The 22,623-nt window shown below is 46.8% G+C and overlaps 1 protein-coding gene across 1 annotated transcript in view; it reads left to right on the top strand.

Annotated features, from left to right (window-relative positions):
- Positions 1-22,623, top strand: part of LOC143981422 (NACHT, LRR and PYD domains-containing protein 3-like) — a 67,027-nt gene that overhangs the window by 8,825 nt on the left and 35,579 nt on the right. The window contains exons 3-4 of the mRNA XM_077479248.1: positions 12,140-13,859; positions 15,945-16,088. Of these exons, the coding sequence (XP_077335374.1) occupies positions 12,140-13,859; positions 15,945-16,088 (1,864 nt within the window). The remainder of the gene's footprint in view (positions 1-12,139; positions 13,860-15,944; positions 16,089-22,623) is intronic.

Genomic DNA, 22,623 nt, shown 5'->3' with positions numbered 1-22,623 from the left:
AGGAACAGAGCACAGCAGGGCTCTGGTTTTGAGACTCAGAAAGGAACCTGAGTGAGAGGAGCTCTGGCTGTTAGACTAATGCCGCGTACACACGTAGCAGACTATCCGCCAGACTTTCCGAAGGAGCTACTTGCCCACACACGACACTTTTTCAGCAGACTAATACGGCGTACTAAGTCCGCCGGATTATCCGCCGTACTTTTGAAATGAACGGACTCGCCCACACATGTGGCGGAAAGTCCGCTCATTTTGAGCGTGTCTCCAGGTAGCCGGGGCCAGTGAAGGTGGCGTCTCTGGCCCCGTCACCTGGTATGGACTTAAAGGGGAACCCCTACGCCAAAAAATTGGCGTGGGGGTCCCTCCTAGGTCCATATCAGACCCTTATCCGAGTACGCTACCCGGCCGGCCAGGAGAGGGGGTGGGGATGAGTGAGCGACCCCCCTCCTGAGCCGTACCAGGCCGCCTGCCCTCAACATGGGGGGTGCCTTGGGGTAGGGGGGCCGCGCGGCCCCCCACCCCAAAGCACCTTGTCCCAATGTTGATGAGGACAAGGGCCTCTTCCCGTCAACCCTGGCCGTTGGTTGTCGGGGTCTGCAGGCAGGGGACTTATCGGAATCCGGGAGCCCCCTTTAATAAGGGGGCCCCCGGATACCGGCCCCCCACCCTATGTGAATGAGTATGGAGTACAAAGTACCCCTACCCATTCACCTTTAAAAAAAAAAACACAACACACAAGAGTTAAAATAGTTTATTGCACAGCTCCAGTGGTCTTCTGTCCGTCTTTGGGGGTCTTCTCGCCGGACTCCTCTGCTATCTTCTGCTAGCTCTTTTACTAGCGGAGGAGCCCAGCTTTCTTCTTCGCCGCCGCCCTCTTCTTCCGACTTCGGGGGTCTTGTCCCCCTCTTTGGGGGTCTTGTCCCCCTCTTTGGTTCTTCTTGCCGGGCCACCGCGCCTTCTTCTAGCTCTTTTTTAAGCGGTGGCCCAGTCTTCTCTCGCCGCTGTTGCCGTCTTCTGTTCTTCTCTTCTTCTCTTCAGATGTTGCCTTGTCGCTGTCTCTGCTCAGAATGACAGGGACGCGGCGACTTATATAGGGACATCGCCGGATGATGTCCCCGCCGCGCGGCCCCCCCTACCCCAAGGCACCCCCCATGTTGAGGGCACGTGGCCTGGTACGGCTCAGGAGGGGGGGGCACTCGCTCGTCCCCACCCCCTTTCCTGGCCGGCCGGGTAGCGTGCTCGGATAAGGGTCTGATATGGACCTAGGGGGGACCCCCACGCCAATTTTCCGGCGTAGGGGTTCCCCTTTAAGTCCATACCAGGTGACGGGGCCAGCGACGCCTCCTTCGCTGGCCCTGGCTACCTGGAGACGCGCTCAAAATGAGCAGACTTTTCTCTGAGCGGGAAAAGTCCGTTCATTTCAAAAGTACGGCGGACTGGCACACACACGGCCGGATTGTTCACCGAAATGAGAGTCCGGCGGACAGATTGGAGTGCAAAAATACTTTCTTAGTCCGCCGGACTTTTGGGTAAAAAAAGTCAGCCGGAGCCTACACACGGGGGGATTGTCCGGTGGACTTCAGTCCGCCGGAATTTTCCACCGGATTGTTTGATCGTTTGTACGAGGCATAAGAGGTTTGCTTTTCTGCCTGTTTTGTGGGTGGCAGGGACCAGCCCCCCACTGTATAGAGAGGAGGTTGTTTGTTTAGTTAGTGCCGGATGGCAAGGATTTACTTTACTTTTTTGTTTTATTTTGCAAACCTCCTGCAAATAAACCTGGCATCTGCCAGATTTTTAAGAAAGTGCCTGTTTGCTGACTGTCCTTCAGAAAAGGCAATCCCCACGAGCTAATTTCCCCACACATGGTGAATTCAGCGGGCATTTTTTTTGAAGATGGAAATGATACAGGCCAATGCAGCTCAGCGGAACACCAACCGCCAAGTCACAGAGGCTGCTGCAGCACAACATGTTGCCCAGCAGGAGATGAACCGCCAAGTCACAGAGGCCGCTGCAGCACAACAGGTGGTCACTGCAGCACAACAAGTGGCCTAACAGGAAATGAACCGGCAGTTCGCAGAGGCTCTAATCAAACTAAAGAAGGGGCCCTCACCGCCTGTGCTGGTAGAACCCAGGACTATGAGACTCTAAAGACAGAAATACTCGCATGCTTGGGTGTCATCATAGCAGTTCGGGCCCAGCGTGTGCATCAGTGGTCCTACTCCAGCAGCAAGCCACCCCGTTCACAAATGTTTGACCTGCTCCACCTCACCAGGAACTAGCCGATACCTGCGTGCGCTCCCTGCTGCCCTGAGGAAGTGGGTCAGACAGGGGGACCCCAAAACTGCAACCCAGTTGGTGGAACTAGTGGAAAGGTACACTGCCACGGAGGATTTTGTGAACCCATCTACGCCCCACTTTGGTGTCTCTAGGCGTGCAAGGTCACCCAGCAGTTCTGGTAAGACTGTTCCGGGGTTCAAGAGCATGGGGAAGATGGATAAGACTGTTACAACTGATGAGACTGTGGGTCCTGGACCAGGAGACTGGCCAAAGAAGCCAGGAAGGTCTCTAGGGCCGTTAAGAGGTCTGGGAGTAGGCCACATGCAGTGTTTCCGGTGCCATGCATTAGGGCATATTGCTGCAAACTGTCCTATAGATGGTGAACCTATGCAATGTGATTATGCTTTTATGAAAAGACGCATTTTTCTCTTTGCACAGGTCGCATGTACTGCATCATGTCAGAGTCGCATTGAAAAACAGATGTGTGTTATTTCAGTGGATGGAAAGCCAATCACAGCCTTGCTAGACTCTGGTAGTGTGGTGACCCTAGTCAGGAATGATTGTGTGAACCCCACAAAACTACAACCCAGTACTATTGGCATAATTTGCATCCATGGGGACACTTGGGACTACCAGACAGGGGTGGTTGAGGTTGATACCCCCTGGGGCAGTGTAACACATTCAGTGGGGGTGGTACCTTCACTGATTCATGAAGCTTTAGTGGGGAGAGATTTTCCCCATTTTTGGAAGATATGGGAGAGCAAAGGGAGGCTGGTAGATGGAGCTCCCCCTGCTGGAGAAGCACCGGAACTCTCACCAGAACCTTTTTGCCAAAGGGAAGGGGTAGCTGTTGGTGGGATTGAGGAAGCCAGAGATCCTCTTCCTTTCCCTGTCATGGCTGGGGAGCTTGAGGACCTAGAAGCTATCTCTCAGCCTGAGGGTAACAAACAGGAGACCCCCTCTGACCCTGACATTAAGAGTAGCCATAATGTGGTACCCGACTTAGAGGTCAGGAGAGATGATTTCCGTACCGAGCAACTGCGAGATGCCACCCTCATGAGAGCCAGGGAAAATGTTAAGATGTTGGATGGGGAACCCGTAGATCCTAACTGGGGGGTGTCTTTCCCCTACATGGCCATTAAAAACAATTTATTGTGGGGGCGTGGCCTGCCGCGGACAGGGATGGAATCCTGGAGCCCGCACTCCTGATCCACGGCCGGATTCCAGCAACCTGCCGCAACTTTCCTCCCTGCTCCTCGCCTCCACAGACCAGGGAAGACTCAGGGACACCTCAGGGCATGAAGAGGCGTGATACAACCCGCCCGCCCCCCACGCCGTCTGACAGATTTTTATCCGCCAGCCGCGGCCAAGCAGTCTCATCAAGATGGAGCTTCCCTCTGCGACACGAGTCATTCTGGCCCAGCCTCCACCTCAGAAACCTCTTCTGCACCGCCACAGCACACCGCTGATCCACCAATGCTGAACAGGAGAGACAGCATGGACACTCTTCCTCCCCCAGAAGATGCCATCACAGGACAGCAGTTGGACAGAGGTAAGAGGTTGGCTACCTCCCCTGTTAGCTCCCCCAACAAGAAGCCCCAAGCTAAGAAGCAGCTATGGTCTTCAGTAGTGGCAGGTACACAGAACACTCAGCAGGACCCCTCTCTGGCAGCTATCCCTGTCACTGACAATACGGTCACAGAAGCAATGTTAAAATCAATGCTTCTTACATTACAACAGGATTTGCACAGAGAGCTGCAACATTCCATGTCCCAGATCCATGACAGGATTTATTGTCTGGAGGAAAGAACAGATGCGTTGGAGGAAAATTTGCAGGACTATTCTAAGGCACACAATGAGCTCCTAGACGCACATGATCACCACACAGAAGAAATCTACAGCATCAAAATGAAGCTTTAGGGGCATTCTGGAGTTGATCAAGCCAAACAAATTAACCCCCTACCTGCAACAACTTATCACCTCTTTGCTCCCCTGCATTAATGTCCGTGAAGCGCTCATAGACCGAGCTCATAGAATTGCAAAACCGTCACACTTCTCAGACGACGTCCCTAGAGATGTTCTGGCCCGTGTTAATTTTTTCCACGTTAAGGAACAAATCCTAACTGCCGCCAGAACAATCAAACCTCTCCCAGCTCCCTATACCAACCTAAAGCTCTTCACTGATTTATCTCCAGCAACGATGGAAATGCGCAGAGCTTTTAGCCCCATTACTTCTATTCTCCAACAGAAGAAAATTATCTACAGATGGGGCTTCCCAACTAAGCTGCTGGTTTTACACCAGCAACAAATGGTGCCAATCCTTACGCCAAAAGAAGGGTACAAAAAACTGACAAATTGGGGTCTCCTCCCTATACCCCCTGGGGATGTAGAACAAAATAACCCTCCCCCCGCACTCCTCCTAACTCAGCAAAGGCGAACTCCAATACTGGAAAGTGTTGATTAATGCCCACCTCAGTTCCCTCAGCTACCTGAATCTAGCTTGGATAAGGCCTATATTTACCACCCTTTATCACCCCCCAGGTTAAAGTGTACTAAGCACACTGGTTTTGTGTTGTTGCTACTGCATAATTGTTTTATTTTTCTGTTAAGCTTGTTTATTTTGGACAGCATTCCTTGTACTATCAATCGTTAGCCTGTGCAACCACTGCATTTTTGACACCTGTTGCTCTCAGACAAAAGCAGTAGTCTCTTTCCATCTCCGTACTTTACCTCGCCCTCTTTGCCACTATGGCCCTTACTCTAACCTTCATAAATGTAAAAGGCTTAAACTCACCTTTCAAATGAAATTTGCTCTGGAAAGAAGCCCTAGCCCAGCAGGCAGATGTTCTCTGCGCAGGGACGGCGCTACCACTAGGCGAAGTAGGCAGTCGCCTAGGGCGCACTACCACCTAGGGCGCAACTACGGCCTCTGCCCAGTGTGAGCTCCTCTTCTGCTCTCTCGCCCCCCCTGTGGTGTTCCACCAGCGCCACCAATCCCCCATGTTTCCCGCTGAGCGCCCCCACCGTAGTCATCTCACAGCGCCGCCCCGGGACTCCTTTGCTCCAGCCTGTCCCTCTGGAGCGGCGCTGTGTGTCTGTGTGAGTGCAGCGGAGGGGCGGGGCTCAGCTTCGAGAGGTCGGTCAGCTGACCTCCTGCATGGAGCTGGGTTGACGGCGCTGCCTGGCCTGGTCCCGGCGGGAATATGATGGAGGCGGAGCGGATGGATGGCGCTGGTGTGGCCCCGGCGGAGCGGGTGGACGGCGCTGGTGTGGCCCCGGCGGAGCGGATGGATGGCGGCGCTGGCGTGGCCCCGGCGGAGCGGATGGATGGCGGCGCTGGTGTGGCCCCGGTGGAGCGGATGGATGGCGGCGCTGGTGTGGCCCCGGCGGAGCGGGTGGACGGCCCTGGCAGTGCGGAGGAGTCGGAGAGGCCCGGATGATGGTCGCTGAAGGAAGCATCAAAGAGCAGAGGTAAGGAGGAGAATGGATCCATTGAGCTGTATGGAGGGGGTTTGTGTGTGAGTAATGCAGGAAGTAGGAGTCAGGTAGGTCAGTGTGATGTGTGTCAGTGTCATGTCAGTGTGGTGTGTCTGTGTATGTGTCATGTCAGTGTGATGTGTATGTGTCATGCCAGTGTAATGTGTCAGTGTATGTGTCATGTCAGTGTGATGTGTCTGTGTATGTGTCATGTCAGTGTGATGTGTCTGTGTATGTGTCATGTCAGTGTGATGTGTCTGTGTATGTGTCCTGCCAGTGTAATGTGTCAGTGTATGTGTCATGTCAGTGTGATGTGTCTGTGTATGTGTCATGTCAGTGTGATGTGTCTGTGTATGTGTCATGTCAGTGTGATGTGTCTGTGTATGTGTCATGCCAGTGTAATGTGTCTGTGTATGTGTCATGCCAGTGTAATGTGTCAGTGTATGTGTCATGTCAGTGTGATGTGTCTGTGTATGTGTCATGTCAGTGTGATGTGTCTGTGTATGTGTCATGTCAGTGTCAGTATATGTGTCATGTCAGTGTGATGTGTATGTGTCATGTCAGTGTGATGTGTCTGTGTATGTGTCATGTCAGTGTCAGTATATGTGTCATGTCAGTGTGATGTGTCTGTGTCATGTCAGTGTGATGTGTCTGTGTATGTGTCATGTCAGTGTGATGTGTCTGTGTCATGTCAGTGTGATGTGTCTGTGTATGTGTCATGCCAGTGTCAGTGTATGTGTCATGCCAGTGTATGTGTCATGTCAGTGTGATGTGTCTGTGTATGTGTCGTGTCAGTGTATGTGTCATGTCAGTGTAATGTGTCAGTGTATGTGTCATGTCAGTGTAATGTGTCTGTGTCTGTGTATGTGTCATGTCAGTGTGATGTGTCTGTGTATGTGTCATGCCAGTGTAATGTGTCTGTGTATGTGTCATGTCAGTGTGATGTGTCTGTGTATGTGTCATGCCAGTGTGATGTGTATGTGTATGTGTCATGCCAGTGTGATGTGTCTGTGTATGTGTCATGCCAGTGTGATGTGTCTGTGTATGTGTCATGCCAGTGTGATGTGTCTGTGTATGTGTCATGCCAGTGTGATGTGTCTGTGTATGTGTCATGCCAGTGTGATGTGTCTGTGTATGTGTCATGCCAGTGTCAGTGTATGTGATGTGTCTGTGTCATGTCAGTGTGATGTCTGTGTATGTGTCATGACAGTGTGATGTGTCTGTGTATGTGTCATGCCAGTGTCAGTGTATGTGTCATGCCAGTGTGATGTGTCAGTGTATGTGTCATGCCAGTGTGATGTGTCAGTGTATGTGTCATGCCAGTGTGATGTGTCAGTGTGATGTGTCATGTCAGTGTAATGTGTCGTGTCAGTGTAATGTGTCGTGTCAGTGTATGTGTCATGTCAGTGTATGCCTCAGTGTATGCGTCAGTGCCATTGTATGTGTCAGGGTATGTGTTTTCAGGGTATGTGTAGGTGTCAGCGTGATGGTCAGTGTAGGTGTCAGCGTAGGTGCCAGGTGGGTCGGTGTAGGGGTCAGTGTGATGTGAGTAGTGCAGGAAGTAGGAGTCAGGTGGATTAGTTTATGTGTCAGGGGGTCAGTGTAGGGGTCAGATAGGTCATGTGTAGCAAGGGCAGGGTAAGGTGGAGTCATGGGCGCAGCCGGGGGGGTGGGGGCAGCAAAATTAGGTTTTCGCCTAGGGTGTCAACGATCCTTGCACCAGCCCTGTCTCTGCGTACAAGAGACACATTTTTTCGAATCTCAAACAGCCCGTATGTAGTCACAAAAACTATCCTCATTCTTTCTTTGCTAGTGCCCCCTCAAGAAATGAGGGGTGATGATTGCCATAAGCAACAGAGTAAATTTTTTATTACACCACACTGAAGCTGATCAGGATGGCAGATACCTAATCCTCTCCACCACAATTGATAACTGCCATGTTACTATAGTTAATATTTATGCTCCCAATACAGCCCGTAAAAATTTTTACACAGCCCTCTTCATCAAACTAGAATCTTACAGATCCTCGCCCTTGATAATATGTGGAGACTTTAATGAGGTTGTCAACCCAGACCTAGACACCGCAAACACAACAGGTCGTAGGACCTCTGCACTCTCTGCCCTACTCAAAAGAGAAGATCTATTTGATCCATGGAGATGCCTTTATGATATGGAAAGAGAGTACACCTTCTTATCTCCCACTCACCTCTCTTATTCTTGGATAGACCTTTTTGTCACAGATAAATACCTTCTACAATTCATTACTGATGCCAAAATTGGAACAATTTCCTGGTCTGACCATGCAACGGTCACGATCAAACTAGCCCCTCTTTCCCAGACTCCCAGACACACAATTTGGAGACTGAACACCTCTCTTCTCAACAATCCCAAATTTGACCCAAATAAAATCTGAGATTGAGAATTATTTTCGGTATAATGTAGGTTCTGTAACTGATCATGCTATCACCTGGAACGCCCACAAAGCCTGCCTACGAGGTCTATACATTAACCTGGGTGTTCAATCCAAAAATAATCAATCCCTTATCACAGAGACCCTCCTAAACCAAATTCGAACTCTAGAAACAAGTAATAAAACATCTCCCTCAAAAGCCAGATATTCAGAACTAAAATTGCTTAGATACCAACTTAGCAACCATCTTAATTTTTTTTGACTATTACATTAAACGGTTTAAATTACAAACCTATACCTCTGCCAATAAACCTGGTGCCTTCATGGCTAAACAACTTAGGAGACAGCTCTCCAATAAAAAAAATCCCCTTTCTTACAAGCTCCCAAGACAAACACATAACTAACCCACTAGATATAGGAAATTAATTTAGTAGTTTTTATGCCAAACTTTACAACCTCACCGAGACAGAACCTGCCCCCCCTCCCAAACAAATAGCTGTTGAGCAGTTTCTATCCTCTATATCTCTGCCTTCTATTTCTCAAGAACAGCTCAACCTTCTTGTGGAACCTTTCTCAACCACAGAGATCCACACGTTTATTAAAAAGTTCCTGCATCACAAAGCCCCAGGTCCTGATGGACTCCCCAATGAATATTACAAATGATTTCCCGACCTCCTAGTGCCTCACCTCTGCAATACATATAACCAATTCACGAGTACTGGTAATATCCCCAAAGAGTCCCTAGATGCATTAGTAGTCACCATCCCTAAACCAGGAAAACCCACTGACATCCCCACCAACTACAGACCAATTTCGCTCCTCAACACAGATACTAAACTTTATGCTAAACTCCTTGCACAACGCCTCACCACAATTATTCCCCTAATTATACACCAAGACCAAGTTGGCTTTGTGCCAGGTAGACAAGCCGCAGATGGCACTAGGCGATTTGTTTACTTAATTCAATGGGTGGAGCACAATTGAACGCCTTCTCACTTCCTTTTCTTGGACGCAGAGAAGGCATTCAATAGAGTCTATTGGCCCTATATGGAGGCAGTTCTCCTTAAATTCGGAATATCAGGTACCTTCCTATCAGCCATACTCAGTCTATATGTTCAACCATCCACACGAGTATGGGCCTCCGGGGTTGTATCCACACCATTTAAAATCACCAACGGCACCAGACAAGGCTGTCCCCTATCGCACCTTATATTTGCCATGGTGATAGAACCGCTAGCGCAAGCCATCAGATCTGAACCTTTAATTTCAGGCATAACAATTGGAAGAACCAATCACAAAATTGTCCTCTATGCCAATGACGTTATTGTTGCCCTAACAAACCCTGGGGTCTCCCTCCCTGCAGTCCAACCAATTTTAGACTCATTCAGTAAGATATCCCTGTACAAAATAAATCATAGTAAATCGCTCATGCTCAACTTGGAATTGGATTAACCAACAAAACAATTAATTTCTACCAATTTTCCCTTTGCTTGGGCCCCAAATGCCTTCTTACCTTACTTGGGAATCCAGTTAACATTCCCCAGCCAAATCTTGCTCAGAACCAATTTAGAAGACCTCATGGGCAGACTGGCATGATTAACGAGATAACTGAACCATGTCCCGGCCTCTTGGGCTGGAAGGATCGCCCAGTCCAAAATATATTTGCTACCAAATATTTTATACCTGTTTCGTACAATTCCTCTCCCATTGGTACAAAACCAAATAACGAAACTTCAAGGAATTATTAATAACTTTATATGGCAACAGCAACGCCCTAGGATCAAAAAAGCCATGCTCGTCACCCCTGTCCAACAAGTAGGACTGGGTGCCCCAGACATTCAAGCATACTATCGCACAACAATCCTAGATCAGCTAAAAACATGATGGTCGGACCAGCAACAAACAACGTGGAAACAAATAGAAATGACAGCACTCAAGGCAGACCCTAAACTAGTTCTTGCCGCAACATGGATTAACCCAAAACCTAAGTATCATTTTCTAGACACTATCACCTGCTCACTCAGTGTATGATCTGCACTCTCACAAACGGAGGCAAGCATCTCAATGGATGTCTTACCAGCACTTCCTATTAAATCGCTAGCCCTCTTAGCACCTGACCTACCCCTTCAGGAATGGTCAGAGGCTGGGATCTCTAACTTGGCAATGCTTATCTCCCCATCAGGCCTGTACCCCTTCTCACATCTTCAAAAACAGTTTGGTCTATCCCCCAAAACCTTTTTTTCTCTATCTTCGGATAAGATCCCTCTTCTCCAAACTGCAGTGGTCGACAACGGACTCCCTCTCTACTAAAGTTTTACAACAACAGGGACTCTAAAGTGAAAGGAAATTCCCTTGCTTACAAGCTTACAAGTTGATCACTATACCAGCCCCAGATCTCCTAACCTCAGCCATCCATTATTGGACACCATACGAGAACCAGCCATCCCCAGAATCCCTATGGCTGAAGGCTCTCTAACTTCCTCTATGGCTATCTCATTGTATCACACATTGGGAATCACTGCATAAATTGTTTCACAGATGGTATCTTACTCCAGAAAGACTCGCAAAGATTTACCCGTCCTCTTGATGCGATGACAATGGATCTCTAGTCCACATCTGGTGGGATTTTGGGGGAAAGTTGAGCGACTAATTCAATCTTTATGCGCAGCGACATCTTAAGAAAATGTGTGTGTGTGTATATATATATATAAAATTAACCATTTCAGAGTCCATCCAATATAATCCCTCATGTCTGCCGCTGGGGGTGTTGATGGGCCCTCTGGTCTGTGAGTTTTTACCCACGTGGGGGTGAGCTGATCTCCTTATTTTATTGTTTGTAATTCCTGTGGATAACTATATTTATGAATATAACTTTTTCTCCATGTTGTTATTAAATGTTTGCTTGTCTTATAGATCATCCTCCTGATGAAGCAGTTATCCGTGAACCTAGTCGAGGGATTTATGTATACTCCTCTTGGTTCAAAACTCCTCGGGGCAACCCGCTAGTAGTTTAATAACTGTGGTGTATACTATGTATTATTTTATAGCTTTGTTATTTGTATAAAAAAATGTTTCTTTGTTTCTATTAAACTTTATATATTTTTAATTATCCTTCCTTTTTTTAATTACTCTGTACCGGGATAGTCCAACCAAAACAATATTTCTTGGATGTGGTTGCACAGGGTCAGCATAAGCAACTGCTCTGGCACCCACATACCAATCAATTTCTCTTCCTTATTCATACAAACTCTTTTATCAATTGTAGATGTATTCAAGTCCTGTTGAAACCGCACACCCCTGAAGAAGAGAAATTATATTGCAGACTTTAAACGCGTTGGATATTTCTGTTGTCCTCATTGTATTTCAACAGCTCAACTGTGGTTGTAAACTGTTATACAAATTGTGTAAATTATGTATCAGCATCCAGCATACTTCATGTATTTGTGTGTGTGTGCATATATATAATATATATATATATATATATATGTGTGTGTGTGTGTGTGTGTGTGTGTGTGTGAGAGACTACCATTTTTAACTTTTAACAATTAAAGATTTACAGATTTATTATGATAGCACCCATTGAAATTAATATGTTTTGACTTGTCATGTGACTTTGTGTTGCAAGTCAAATTATACATCACAGCAGTCTGAACCTGCTTATAAAGGGCCAATGCCTTGGATGGAAGGGCCCTGGGACCAGACGAAAGGGTCTGGGACTGATGGAAAGGGTCCCAGCAGTCATGGGGACCCTTCATTGTTCCTTGCACCAGGGCCCTGAAGGTTGCAGTTACTCCTCTGGTCTGGATGGTGTGTCCATAGTTTGGATTCTTCCACCATCCTCCTGAATTTCATGGGATATCTCCTTTTAGGGTTCCATTCTTTGGGTTTATCGTTAGAATACAATATTTCCAACTCTGTCTTATAAATATTGTTTCATGTGTGTATGAGGAATAACATTTTCTCCTTTCTCTCATAAAGACTTCAGCGAGGAACACAGAGCGTATATGAAAGAGATATTCCAGAAGATTAAAGAATATAATTCCCATATGGGGGAGACTGTTTATCTACAGGAAATATTCACTGAGTTATTGATGATAAAGGGACCCCAGAATAAAGAGGGAAAAGAAGAAGAAATAAGGAGTTCAGGCAGAAGACATCTACAGATCATGGAGAAAAGATCCCCAACCACAATCCAGGCCCTCTTTGACCCTGATAAATGTGGGTTCATCCCTAAGATTGTGGTGTTACAAGGACCTGCTGGGATTGGAAAAACAATGACCTCCAAGAAGATCATGCTGGACTGGGCCTCTGGGGATCTCTACCGAGACAAGTTTGATTTTGTGTTTTATCTGAGCTGTAGAGAAATCAACACCATCCCTGGAAACATAAGTCTTGTGGGACTTTTATCCAGAACCTGCAGACTGAGTTCAGATGACCTGGTGTCTATTCTGAAGGATCCTGGAAGTCAGAGAAAACTTCTCACCATAGTTGATGGGTTTGATGAACTGAGGTGGACTCTGGAGGAGAAATCTGAGGGTTGTCCTGACATTTCTATGGAAACCCACAAAGAAATAATTCTCCAAAGCTTGCTCAGGGGACATGTTCTCCCAGAATCTTCTCTGATCATCACCACAAGGTCACTGGCCATGGAGAAACTTAACACATTCATCAAGGATTCTCGCAATGTGGAAATCCAGGGATTTACAAGGGAGGATCGAGAGGAATATGTCCATCAATTCTATGGAAATAAAGAAGATGCAGACAAGGTTCTCAGTATAATAAAAGACAATGACGTTGTGTACACCATGTGTGCCGTCCCCATCACATGCTGGATTGTCTGCACTGTAATGACACAAGAAATAAGAAAAGATTTGGATGTAATTCAGTGTAAGACAACGACTTCAATTTATCTTCTCTACCTGGAGGTTTTACTAACCCATCACAGCAAGAAGGAGCAGTCTGTACACCGGAAACAAACCTGTCTGAAGAAGCTGTGTGCTCTGGCCAATCAGGGAGTTCTGAACCAACAAATCTTATTTGAGAAGAAAGATCTAGAAAGACATGGACTTTCTCTGGATGAGGTGGAGTCTGTATTTCTGAATGAGAACATCTTTCATTGGGACGTCCGTCACCAGACCTGCTACAGCTTCATCCACCTGAGTGTACAGGAGTTCCTTGCTGCTCTCTATTATGGGATGGATGATGGTTGGTTTGGATTTAGGAAACGTATTTTCCTCCCAAAGATCTGTAAAGGGAAATCACTCCATGACTTCAGTTCATATTCCTCACATTTATCATTATCTGTACAATTCCTGTTTGGTCTCTTAAATAAAAATCAGGTGAAGACATTCTCAAAGGTCACAGGAATCCCCATCTCACTCCGAGCCAAACCTGCAATGAGAAAATGGGCCATGAAGGACATCAATCAGACTTTCTATACTCGGACCATCTTCTGTCTGTATGAGACTCAGGATGAGGACTTCATTAGGAGAGTCATGTCGGGTTGTACAGATTTGTCTCTGTGGGGCTCACATACTGATCACTTGTGGATGGACAGGAATTATTCCAAGCAGCTGATCTATTGCTTGAAGACTTTGAAGAGAGAAAGTTTTCAGTCTTTACATTTTCTATATCTCACTGTGGGTCCAGAGTGCCAGAAACTTCTATCTCCATTCCTACACAGGAGTCAGAAGGTCGGGTAAGTGAGTGTGAGGATATCCTAACTGAATTCAGAGAATGGGCAGGAACCTGCATACAGTATAACGGTGATTATCAGACATGTTCTCCATCTACCACACTTGTTAGAAGTCCTGGGAACTCACACTTTCCTCAGCCCTAAGCCCTGCTTCACACTACAGCAATTTTCCAGCGACATTCTGATGACATGTAAAGTCGCAGGTCAGGTGAAAACACAAAGATTTTATTGGGCGTTGTCTTAATTGCTGCGATTTGAGTCATTGCAACAAAAGAAAATACTTCCTGCACTACTTTTGTGTGATTCTTGTGCTGCACGACTCCCATAGACTTCAATGTAAAATCACCAGAAAGTCGCACATTTGTCTGAATCTTTAAGACTTTACTGCGACTTCTGAGGCTTCTTTACTCCCCACCTCTCCTCCCTGGTCATCCTTGCTGCCTAAAATCTTCCTTCAATCACATCCCAGTCACACCTGAGCGTAGCGGAAACGCACATTCCCACTTCCATTATTTGTGTATTTTTCATGTGTAATCACACATTGTGTATAGGGAGCCCATTCACTGGAATGTTCTGCCCGACATGCAACAAACACCCCAAAGTAGCTCAAGAATCTTCCCAGTCATGGAGCGTCATGCATCTTGGCAGCAAAACATGCGTCTGCTAACTGTGATTGGGGTGTCATTAACAATCAGCCGACAATCATATCTGCGTGTTTCCGAATACGAGGCGACCCACACAGAAAATGTGCGATTTTTCATACGTCTGAAAAATGCACAGCAACGCACGCCACACATGCACAGATGTAAATGAATGGTAACACAAAGGCAGCTCCTTGCTGTGCGTTTTTGAAACATACAGCAAAGCACATGTATTCCTGCGTCTGCCATGCATTCAAAAATGTGCAGAAGCAAATGAATAATAACACAAGTGTGACGCACATTGTCGCACATTTATGAAACGCACAGCAAAGCATGGATTTTCTTCCAGGTTGCTGTGCAGTTGGAAATGTACAGATGTGATGAATGGAAATGTATTTACAACTGACGGCAACCCGCAAGAAAACACATGCTTTACTGTGCCTTTTGAAAATGTGTGACAACACACATTGCACTTGGGATACCATTCATTGGCGTCTGAAGGTTTCTGAATGCCCGGTAACCTGCAGGAAAACGCATGCTTTCCCACACGTTTTGGAAACATGCATCGCGCTCGCCTTGCCATTTTTGCAGTACAAGCGTGACGCACGGTCGCAGCGCATTTCTGAAACGTGCGGCAAAGCACACAATTTCTGGCGGTTGATGTGCATTCGGAATCATGCAGATGTAAATGCAGCCTGATTGTTAATGACGCCCCAATCACGGTTATCAGACGCATGTTTTGTCATGTGATAAAACACGCTATAAACACGGATCATCAAAGTCACATAGGAATGCTTCTCAGTAAAGTCACTTTGAAGTCGCACCTGGTCGCCGGGAAGTTGTAGAACAAAGTCAAGCTGGAAGTGGCTGCGACTTTCATGTTGTGCTGTGTGAACCAGAGCTAAATGGTGGTCCCCACATATCACCTTCTACACAACTTCTGGTAACAATCACATCATTTACATCACATTAACCCTTTCCCTGCCCCCAATTATACCATTTATCACACAGAACATTTGGAGGGAAAGCTTCGTGTTCAGAGATGTGGGGGAGGGAAATAATGTCAGGGGTGTGACATCATCATCCCAACATTGGAGGGGCCAATTGTCTGCAGAAGTGGGCGGAGATGGGAATGTCTGGACTGCATTTTATATCTGGAACCAAAGTGGTGTTCCAGGATTTCCCAGAAGCTGAATGGAGACCCCTGTGTAGGAAGGCCGGAGACCCCGTATACATATCAGGGGCCTCCTTTAATTTTTGTGTGGAGTGTGACTTCAAAGACCACTCATAGCCACCAATGAGAAGTCCTCATCAGGTCCAGTATGAGGCTGTAGAGCCGGAGGGAAGGCAGCCATGTGGAAGGGAAATGTTGGGGTTACATTGTTATTCTTGGGGTCAGAGGTCATACATTCTTGGTGATAATTATTATCTCATTATTGGATTTTAGATTTTGGGATTGTACTATTTCCAGTAAAGATTGTCCGGGAGAGGACAAAGCAGAAGAAGAATATTCCTCCTCTTCAGGATATAATAGGAAGTCGGATTCTCTTTCCTTTCTGAAGAACCCGGAGAGTAAAATTCAGGAATTACGGTAAGAGAAATGTGTGATGTGCCGTGATGGGGAAATGTGATGTCTTGTGATTGTTCCCGTCTCTCAGTGTCTCCTTCTATCTCTGGGTGTCCTCCATCCTCACCCATGTAGAATCTTCCATCACCTGTCCTCTTCTCATGTCTTCTCCTCTCTCTGATTGAATCTTTCTCTTTGTAATCTCATCCATGGGATTTGGGGTTCCCCTTATAGTAGAACAGTGACCAGGCTCTGTACATATGGAATGACCATCCATATTCCTAACAAGCAGGAAATAGGATGGAATAGACCCCCTTAGGACTCGCTCACATGTCTGATGATTATGTAGAAGGAAGCAATGCTCAGTAACACTTCTATGACATTTATCATGTGTCTTCATTGTGTTTATGAAGCTCTGAAAACACTATAAGAATGCTGGAGAAATGTCCGGGGGAGGGGTTGTTCTTCTAGTGGGAGGAGCCTAAAGGGGAAGTGATGTAGAGGAAATGATCTCCTCTGATATATGGATTTCGGATATATTACAATAATTCTATAGAATGAAAACCAGCCGCCATGTCATCATACTCACTATCGCTCTCCTGCCCCCTGGAGGACAGATTTCCTGGTCTGAGGATAATACTCGCTTGGTGACTTGTTACCACATCTGTTTATTTGTATGTGTCACAATAGCTGGGATACTCGGGTCATCAATAGTTTATTAATAATAACATGTAATATATCCTCACATAGAATCACAATATATCCATGTAAGAATGCACAGAGCGCCCGGCAACCCTCCTCTCCTTCATAACAGTATAGTAGCGGCTCTCCTAGTGTATCTGACAGGCGTGATGACGTCTCCACCTTACACGTTACGCCCTAGGCGGGGCTTCATCATGTATATTTGTGTTGTTTGTTTAAAATGTGTAAATATTAACATTTTTAGGTTTAGGGAGTCTCACTTCTAGTGCTGCACAGCTATCGTTATATCTATCCTGTAAGGGAGGTGTCACTGCACATCACCAATCATAAGTGGCCAACCACAAAGTAGGTTTTTTGCATGTACATAGTATGCTAAAGTTTGGGTGGTGTCACTCATCATGCTGCAATATTGAGCACTTTGAATATATCTTACCTATATTGTTTCTTCTAACATTGTAATAGTCCTGTATAATTGTGCTGAAACACGCGTGGTTACCTGAAGAGAATTAATACCAAATCTTACATTGTACTACTATACGGCCGAAAATAAGAAAAAAGACTCTAGTCCTCCTGGGGGGGATGGTTCCGTTAATAAGCGTGGTTAACTCGAAGGGGTTGTGAGGATGAGCCTCACTCATTAGGGCTGTGTGAGGAGATCCTTGTAGAATGAGGTGGTAATGAATTCCCTTCAACTAGACCACGTCTTAAAAACTCTTTGAGAAGTCTTCTTTTCGGAGTGAGTCATGTCCTCCATGAGATGAACTGCTGCAATCTTATGCATCTGGCATTTCAGCAGTGGAATTTTGGGTTGACCCCAAAGAGCAGGTATTAGTGCCTTGGCAAGTGGGGGATGATAGAGCGTTTGTACCGGCCTACAGGGTCGGCTGTAGCATGGAAAAGAACGGTCCAAGGATCATTAGAAAGGTTAATGCCCGAGATCCGCTGTATAACTTGAATCACGCTGGACCAAAACGGTGTAATAAGTGGGCAAGACCACCAGATATGTGCATGAGTGGCCCTGAACCTACAATTTCTCCAACATAGCGGGAGTTTTCAGGGAACATCCGGTGCAATTTCTCTGGAGTGTAATGCCACCTGGTAAGCAACTTGTAGTTAACTTCAGCCATTTTTGAGGCAAGGGCCGAGAGGCTTGCGTTTAGGTCCTCCTCCCATCTAGCCAGATAGGGCGGGTGTGAGTTGTAGAGGAGTTTTATAAGGGCCTTATAAAACAGCAATAGGCAGTGCAACGGAGGATCCTTTGGATAAAACACAGCCTCAAGCCCGTTAAGACCTTCAGGGCCTCTGAGAGGTCGAGGCAGAGCTCGTAGGAAACACTGTAACTGAGCGGTTCTCCACTTGTCAAGGAATGTAATTGGCGTGGGGCCAAGAATATCTGGTAGAGACTTGATGCCATCTGTACGGAGGACCTGATGTAGAAGGAGGGGTCGATCAAGGGACCAAGTTTGAAATCCCAGGTCTAATAGGCCTGGTAAAAAGTATCGGTGGTTGAGAAGCGGCATTAAAGGGGAGTTGTAGGACCATGAGAACTTCTTGTGCAGGTTGTCCCAAACATCTAGGCTGGACAGTGTAAGGCAGGAGGTATCGCTGCTGAGATGTCGGTGTGTGCGAGGGATCCAAGGCATTACCGTAAGGTCTGCAGCACACAGAAAGCTTTCCATGTTAACCCACAGCTTGGTGTTTGCATTGAACTTCCAATCAGCTATCCTGGAAAGTATAGCAGCGTGATAATAAGCCTTAAAATTTGGTAGGGCCAGGCCCTCAGCATCCCTAGAGGGGTATAATATGTCCCCAGAGACCCTGGGGTGACTGTTCCTCCAGACATAGCGGGAGATCATGGTCTGTAAAGTTGTAAAAAAGCCCAAGGGAACTCCTATGGGGACCATTTGGAATAGAAATAAAACTCTAGGTAGAATGTTCATTTTAATAATATTAACCCTCCCCAACCAGGAGTGTGAGAGGCTCTTCCAGTTTCTCAAGTCCTCCCTAATGTTGTTCAGCAAGGGAAGGTAATTATATCTAAATAAGGCGTGGATGTTCAATGTTAAATAGATACCCAAGTATTTCATGGTTCTCTGGACCCATCTGAAAGGGAAGAGAGGCCGTATAGAGTCAGCTTCCCATCTGGGGAGGTTAATGTTCAGAATTTCTGACTTAGAAAGATTAATTTTGAAGTTAGATATTTTTTGATAGGTAGAAAGGGCAGACATTAAATTTGGTAGGGAGATACGAGGGCGCTGAACAAAGAACAAGATGTCATCAGCATAAGCTGAATATTTATGGGTCGTGGAGCCTATCTGAACCCCATGGATATTGGGATTATGTCTAATGGTGGACAGAAAGGGTTCAAGGGTGAGGGCAAATAGAAGAGGGGATAGGGGCATCCCTGTCGAGTGCCGTTATACAGAGAGAACGAGTCACTAAGAGACCTGTTTATGCGGACACGAGCTGTGGGAGCGGAGTAAAGGGAGGTTATGCAGTAGAACATTTTGGGACCCAGTCCCAGGTGGGGTAAAGTCACTTTGAGGTACTCCCAGTCCACCCTATCGAACGCCTTTTCGACGTCGGTAGACACCAGTAGGGTGGGCTGGGAGCATTGCCTCACATACTGAATCAGAGTTATAGTCCTGAGGGAGTTATCCCTAGCTTCCCTATTAGGTATAAAGCCAGTCTGATCTTTCGAGATCCAGCTGGGGATAAGAGGGAGTAGCCTAGTGGCCAACACCTTAGAGTATAACTTAACGTCAACGTTAAGCCTATAACTACTGCATACTGTGGGGTCTTTACCAGGTTTTGGTATAACTGTGATGTGGGCCGTGAGAGATTCCAGGCGCAGACCGGAGTTGCGTGAGATAGAGTCGGCATAAGCCGTGAGGTGGGGAAGCAGGATGTCGCTGAACGTTCTATAATAGTTAATGGTGTAGCCATCGGGGCCTGGGGCTTTCCCTGTGGGATAGGACTTCAGGGCTACACCAAATTCCTCTACTGTAAATTCCTCCTCCAGTGCTCGGAGTGCGGCAATGGGCAGTGTGGGGAGATTGGCCTCTTTTAAGTATGCCTGTATGCGGGTGCGCTTTTCCTTCAAAGTTAGCGAGGGTAAGTCGCTCTGTACGTTATACAAATCAGCATAGTAGTCCCTAAAAGCCGCAGCTATGTGTGGAGTAGCGTGTACTAAATTGGCATTGGGGAGTTTTGGGGATAAAAGACCTAGCTTGTTTTGCCTTGAGGGATCTCGCCAGCTGCCTACCGGGTCTATTCCCCCATTCATGTATCGTCTGAGCAAATCGTTGAAATTTCCTTTTGGTATCTAGATCCAGGAGGGTTTTTAATTCCTCCCTTTTCAAGGTGAGAGCTTTTAGATGGGCCACATGGAGAGTAAGTTTATGTTGTTTGTCCAGGACCGCAATTTGACCCAGAATCTGCGCGATCTGCCGACCGCGCTCCTTTTTTTTCCTTGAACCTAATTCAATTAGCCGTCCCCTCATGGTGGCCTTGTGAGCCTCCCACACAACAGAGAGGGGAGACTCATGAGAAGTATTATCATGGAAGTACTGTTCCATATGTGAGGATAGCTCTTATACATCCACCTGATTGGAGAGGAGAGAGTCATTGAGTTTCCAATTATTGGATCAGTGTGTTAAGGAGGGCATGGTCATACATATCGACACGGGTGCGTGGTCAGATATAGTGGCTGTGCCTATATAGGCAGACCTCAGTAACTGGAGATGGTGATGGTCTAAGAAGATATTATCAATGCGTGAGTACGACTGGTGCGTTTTGGAAAAGTGAGAATAATCCCTGTCTCTGGGGTGAAGCATCCGCCAGACATCGATCAGTTGTAGATTGAGAAGCCTGTGTTTAAGTGAGGAGAGTCTTTTAAACGGGATGTGGGAACGTCCCAGGGAGGTGTCTAAGATAGAGTCTAAAGGTATATTTATGTCCCCCGCTAGGATAGTTATGCCAGCAGCAAATTGCGCTAATTTAGAGAGGATCTGGGAGAGGAAGGCAGGTTGGTGCTGGTTGGGACAATACACGTTCGCCAGAGTGCAGCGTGTATTACCAAAAAAAACCTTCAAAAAAGATAATGACCATGATCGTCCGCTAACATTCCATCAAGATGGAAGGGGACACTGCTGCTGAAACCTATGGGAATCCTTCTGTGTTCAGCTGATTAGCATATATAATTGGAAGAGGTTTTTGGCTGTGCAGTGACACATTCCCTGCCTGGCACTGTCAGTATTGCCGGCTGGTTGGTGATTTTGCCGGCACACAGAAGCTATTGGAGTTACCACACGGCTGTTCTGTACAACCAGAAGTGACCGGAGCTGCTCTGTCCTACTTCTCTATTATTTCCCAGTGCATTCTGGGATACCGGAGCCTCCGCTGTCTGTCCTCCAATGCCCAGTGATTATTGGACATCACCATGAAATGAATGGAGGCGACTGACAAGCGTGGATGTCTCATGACAGCGACATGCGGCTTAATTTATAACACGACACAACGCTACCACTCCTGTGTGACCAGCACTGTGTGCCGCCATTGTAATATTCATGGCAGGCATGGAAGGCGCTTATCAGGCTTTAGAAATGCTGAATAAATGTCACATAATCACATGGTACTGACACACGTGTGACCGACACCTCACTGACCTCTGTAGCTACAGACACCACAGATCATTTCATCCTCAATTTTCACACAATATCCAGTGAGATCCCTCCGGTGGGTTTCAGGAATCTGCTTCCCCTCCCCTCCCCCTCCTCTGAGTCATTCAGTTATGAAGGGAAATTACAGCTTGAGCTACTGAGCTCTGTAAATAACATGGATTTTACAGTGATCCGGGAAGGGCAGGCAGGTAAACATGTGGAAAAGAGATTTCAGCTCCACCTGCTGGCTGAAAATGAAAATGCTAATTATTTATATACAATATTTTATATTTACAAATCTATGAGTGGAATGTTTTGTCCTGACCATAATAAAGACAGAAAACACGATCCATGAACATCCCCAACTCCCATCCCCTTTATGAGTCCTTGTCTGCCATAAAAAGCCCCAAGTCTTCCTCTGCCAATGGCTCCCCCTGCTGTGTCTGAGCCAATGAGAAGGGAGAAAGCCAAGAGATCCTCTGCTCTTGTGTACATTTCTGGATGGGGATCAGGCTCAGGTAAGTATTGGGGGAAATACATTAACCGGTTCTCAACCAGCCGCCACAGTTGTACTGCGGCATGTTGGCTCTCCTGCGTGAATCGCCATCATTGTATGTCGGTCACGTGTGTGGGTATGGGGGGTGCTCGCCCCCTCCACCGTCCCCACAACAATTGGATTGATTTCTGGACCGATCAGTCTACAGGCCCAGGTCAATGATTTCTGGGCTGGACCTGCTGATCGGTTCTGGTGAATGACAGACTGTCCTCTACATGTGTAATGAAAACACGGGCAGAGGAAGTGATGTCATCTCCCCTCGTGGAGCCCTTTTAGTTTCCTGCGAGTGAGGAGAAGACATCTACTGTGAGTACACCAACACTACACTGACACCAGGACATGTAGGTACACATTTAACCCCTTAATCACCCCTGATTACCCCCCAGTTAACCCTTTCACTCCCTGTCAGTGTCACCAAGTGCATTTTTCAGATTTTTCACTGGTCACTCTATTGGTGTCCCTAATCGGTGTTAGGGCAGTTAGTGGTAGGCCCAGGTAGGTTTAGGGTACTCCCTATTAACCCCGTAATAAATGTTTAACCCTCTGATCACCTCCCCCCGAGTTAACCCTTTCAGTCCCTGTCACGGTGTCACTAGTATAATGTACAGATCTCTTGTCGGGTGACATCAGTTTTAGTGTC

The sequence above is a fragment of the Lithobates pipiens genome, unplaced genomic scaffold (genome assembly GCF_037356315.1).
Source record: "Lithobates pipiens isolate NorthernLeopardFrog02 unplaced genomic scaffold, aLitPip1_a1.2 Scaffold_157, whole genome shotgun sequence".
Lineage (NCBI taxonomy): Eukaryota > Metazoa > Chordata > Amphibia > Anura > Ranidae > Lithobates > Lithobates pipiens.
This window is presented reverse-complemented; position numbering and strand designations above follow the sequence as displayed.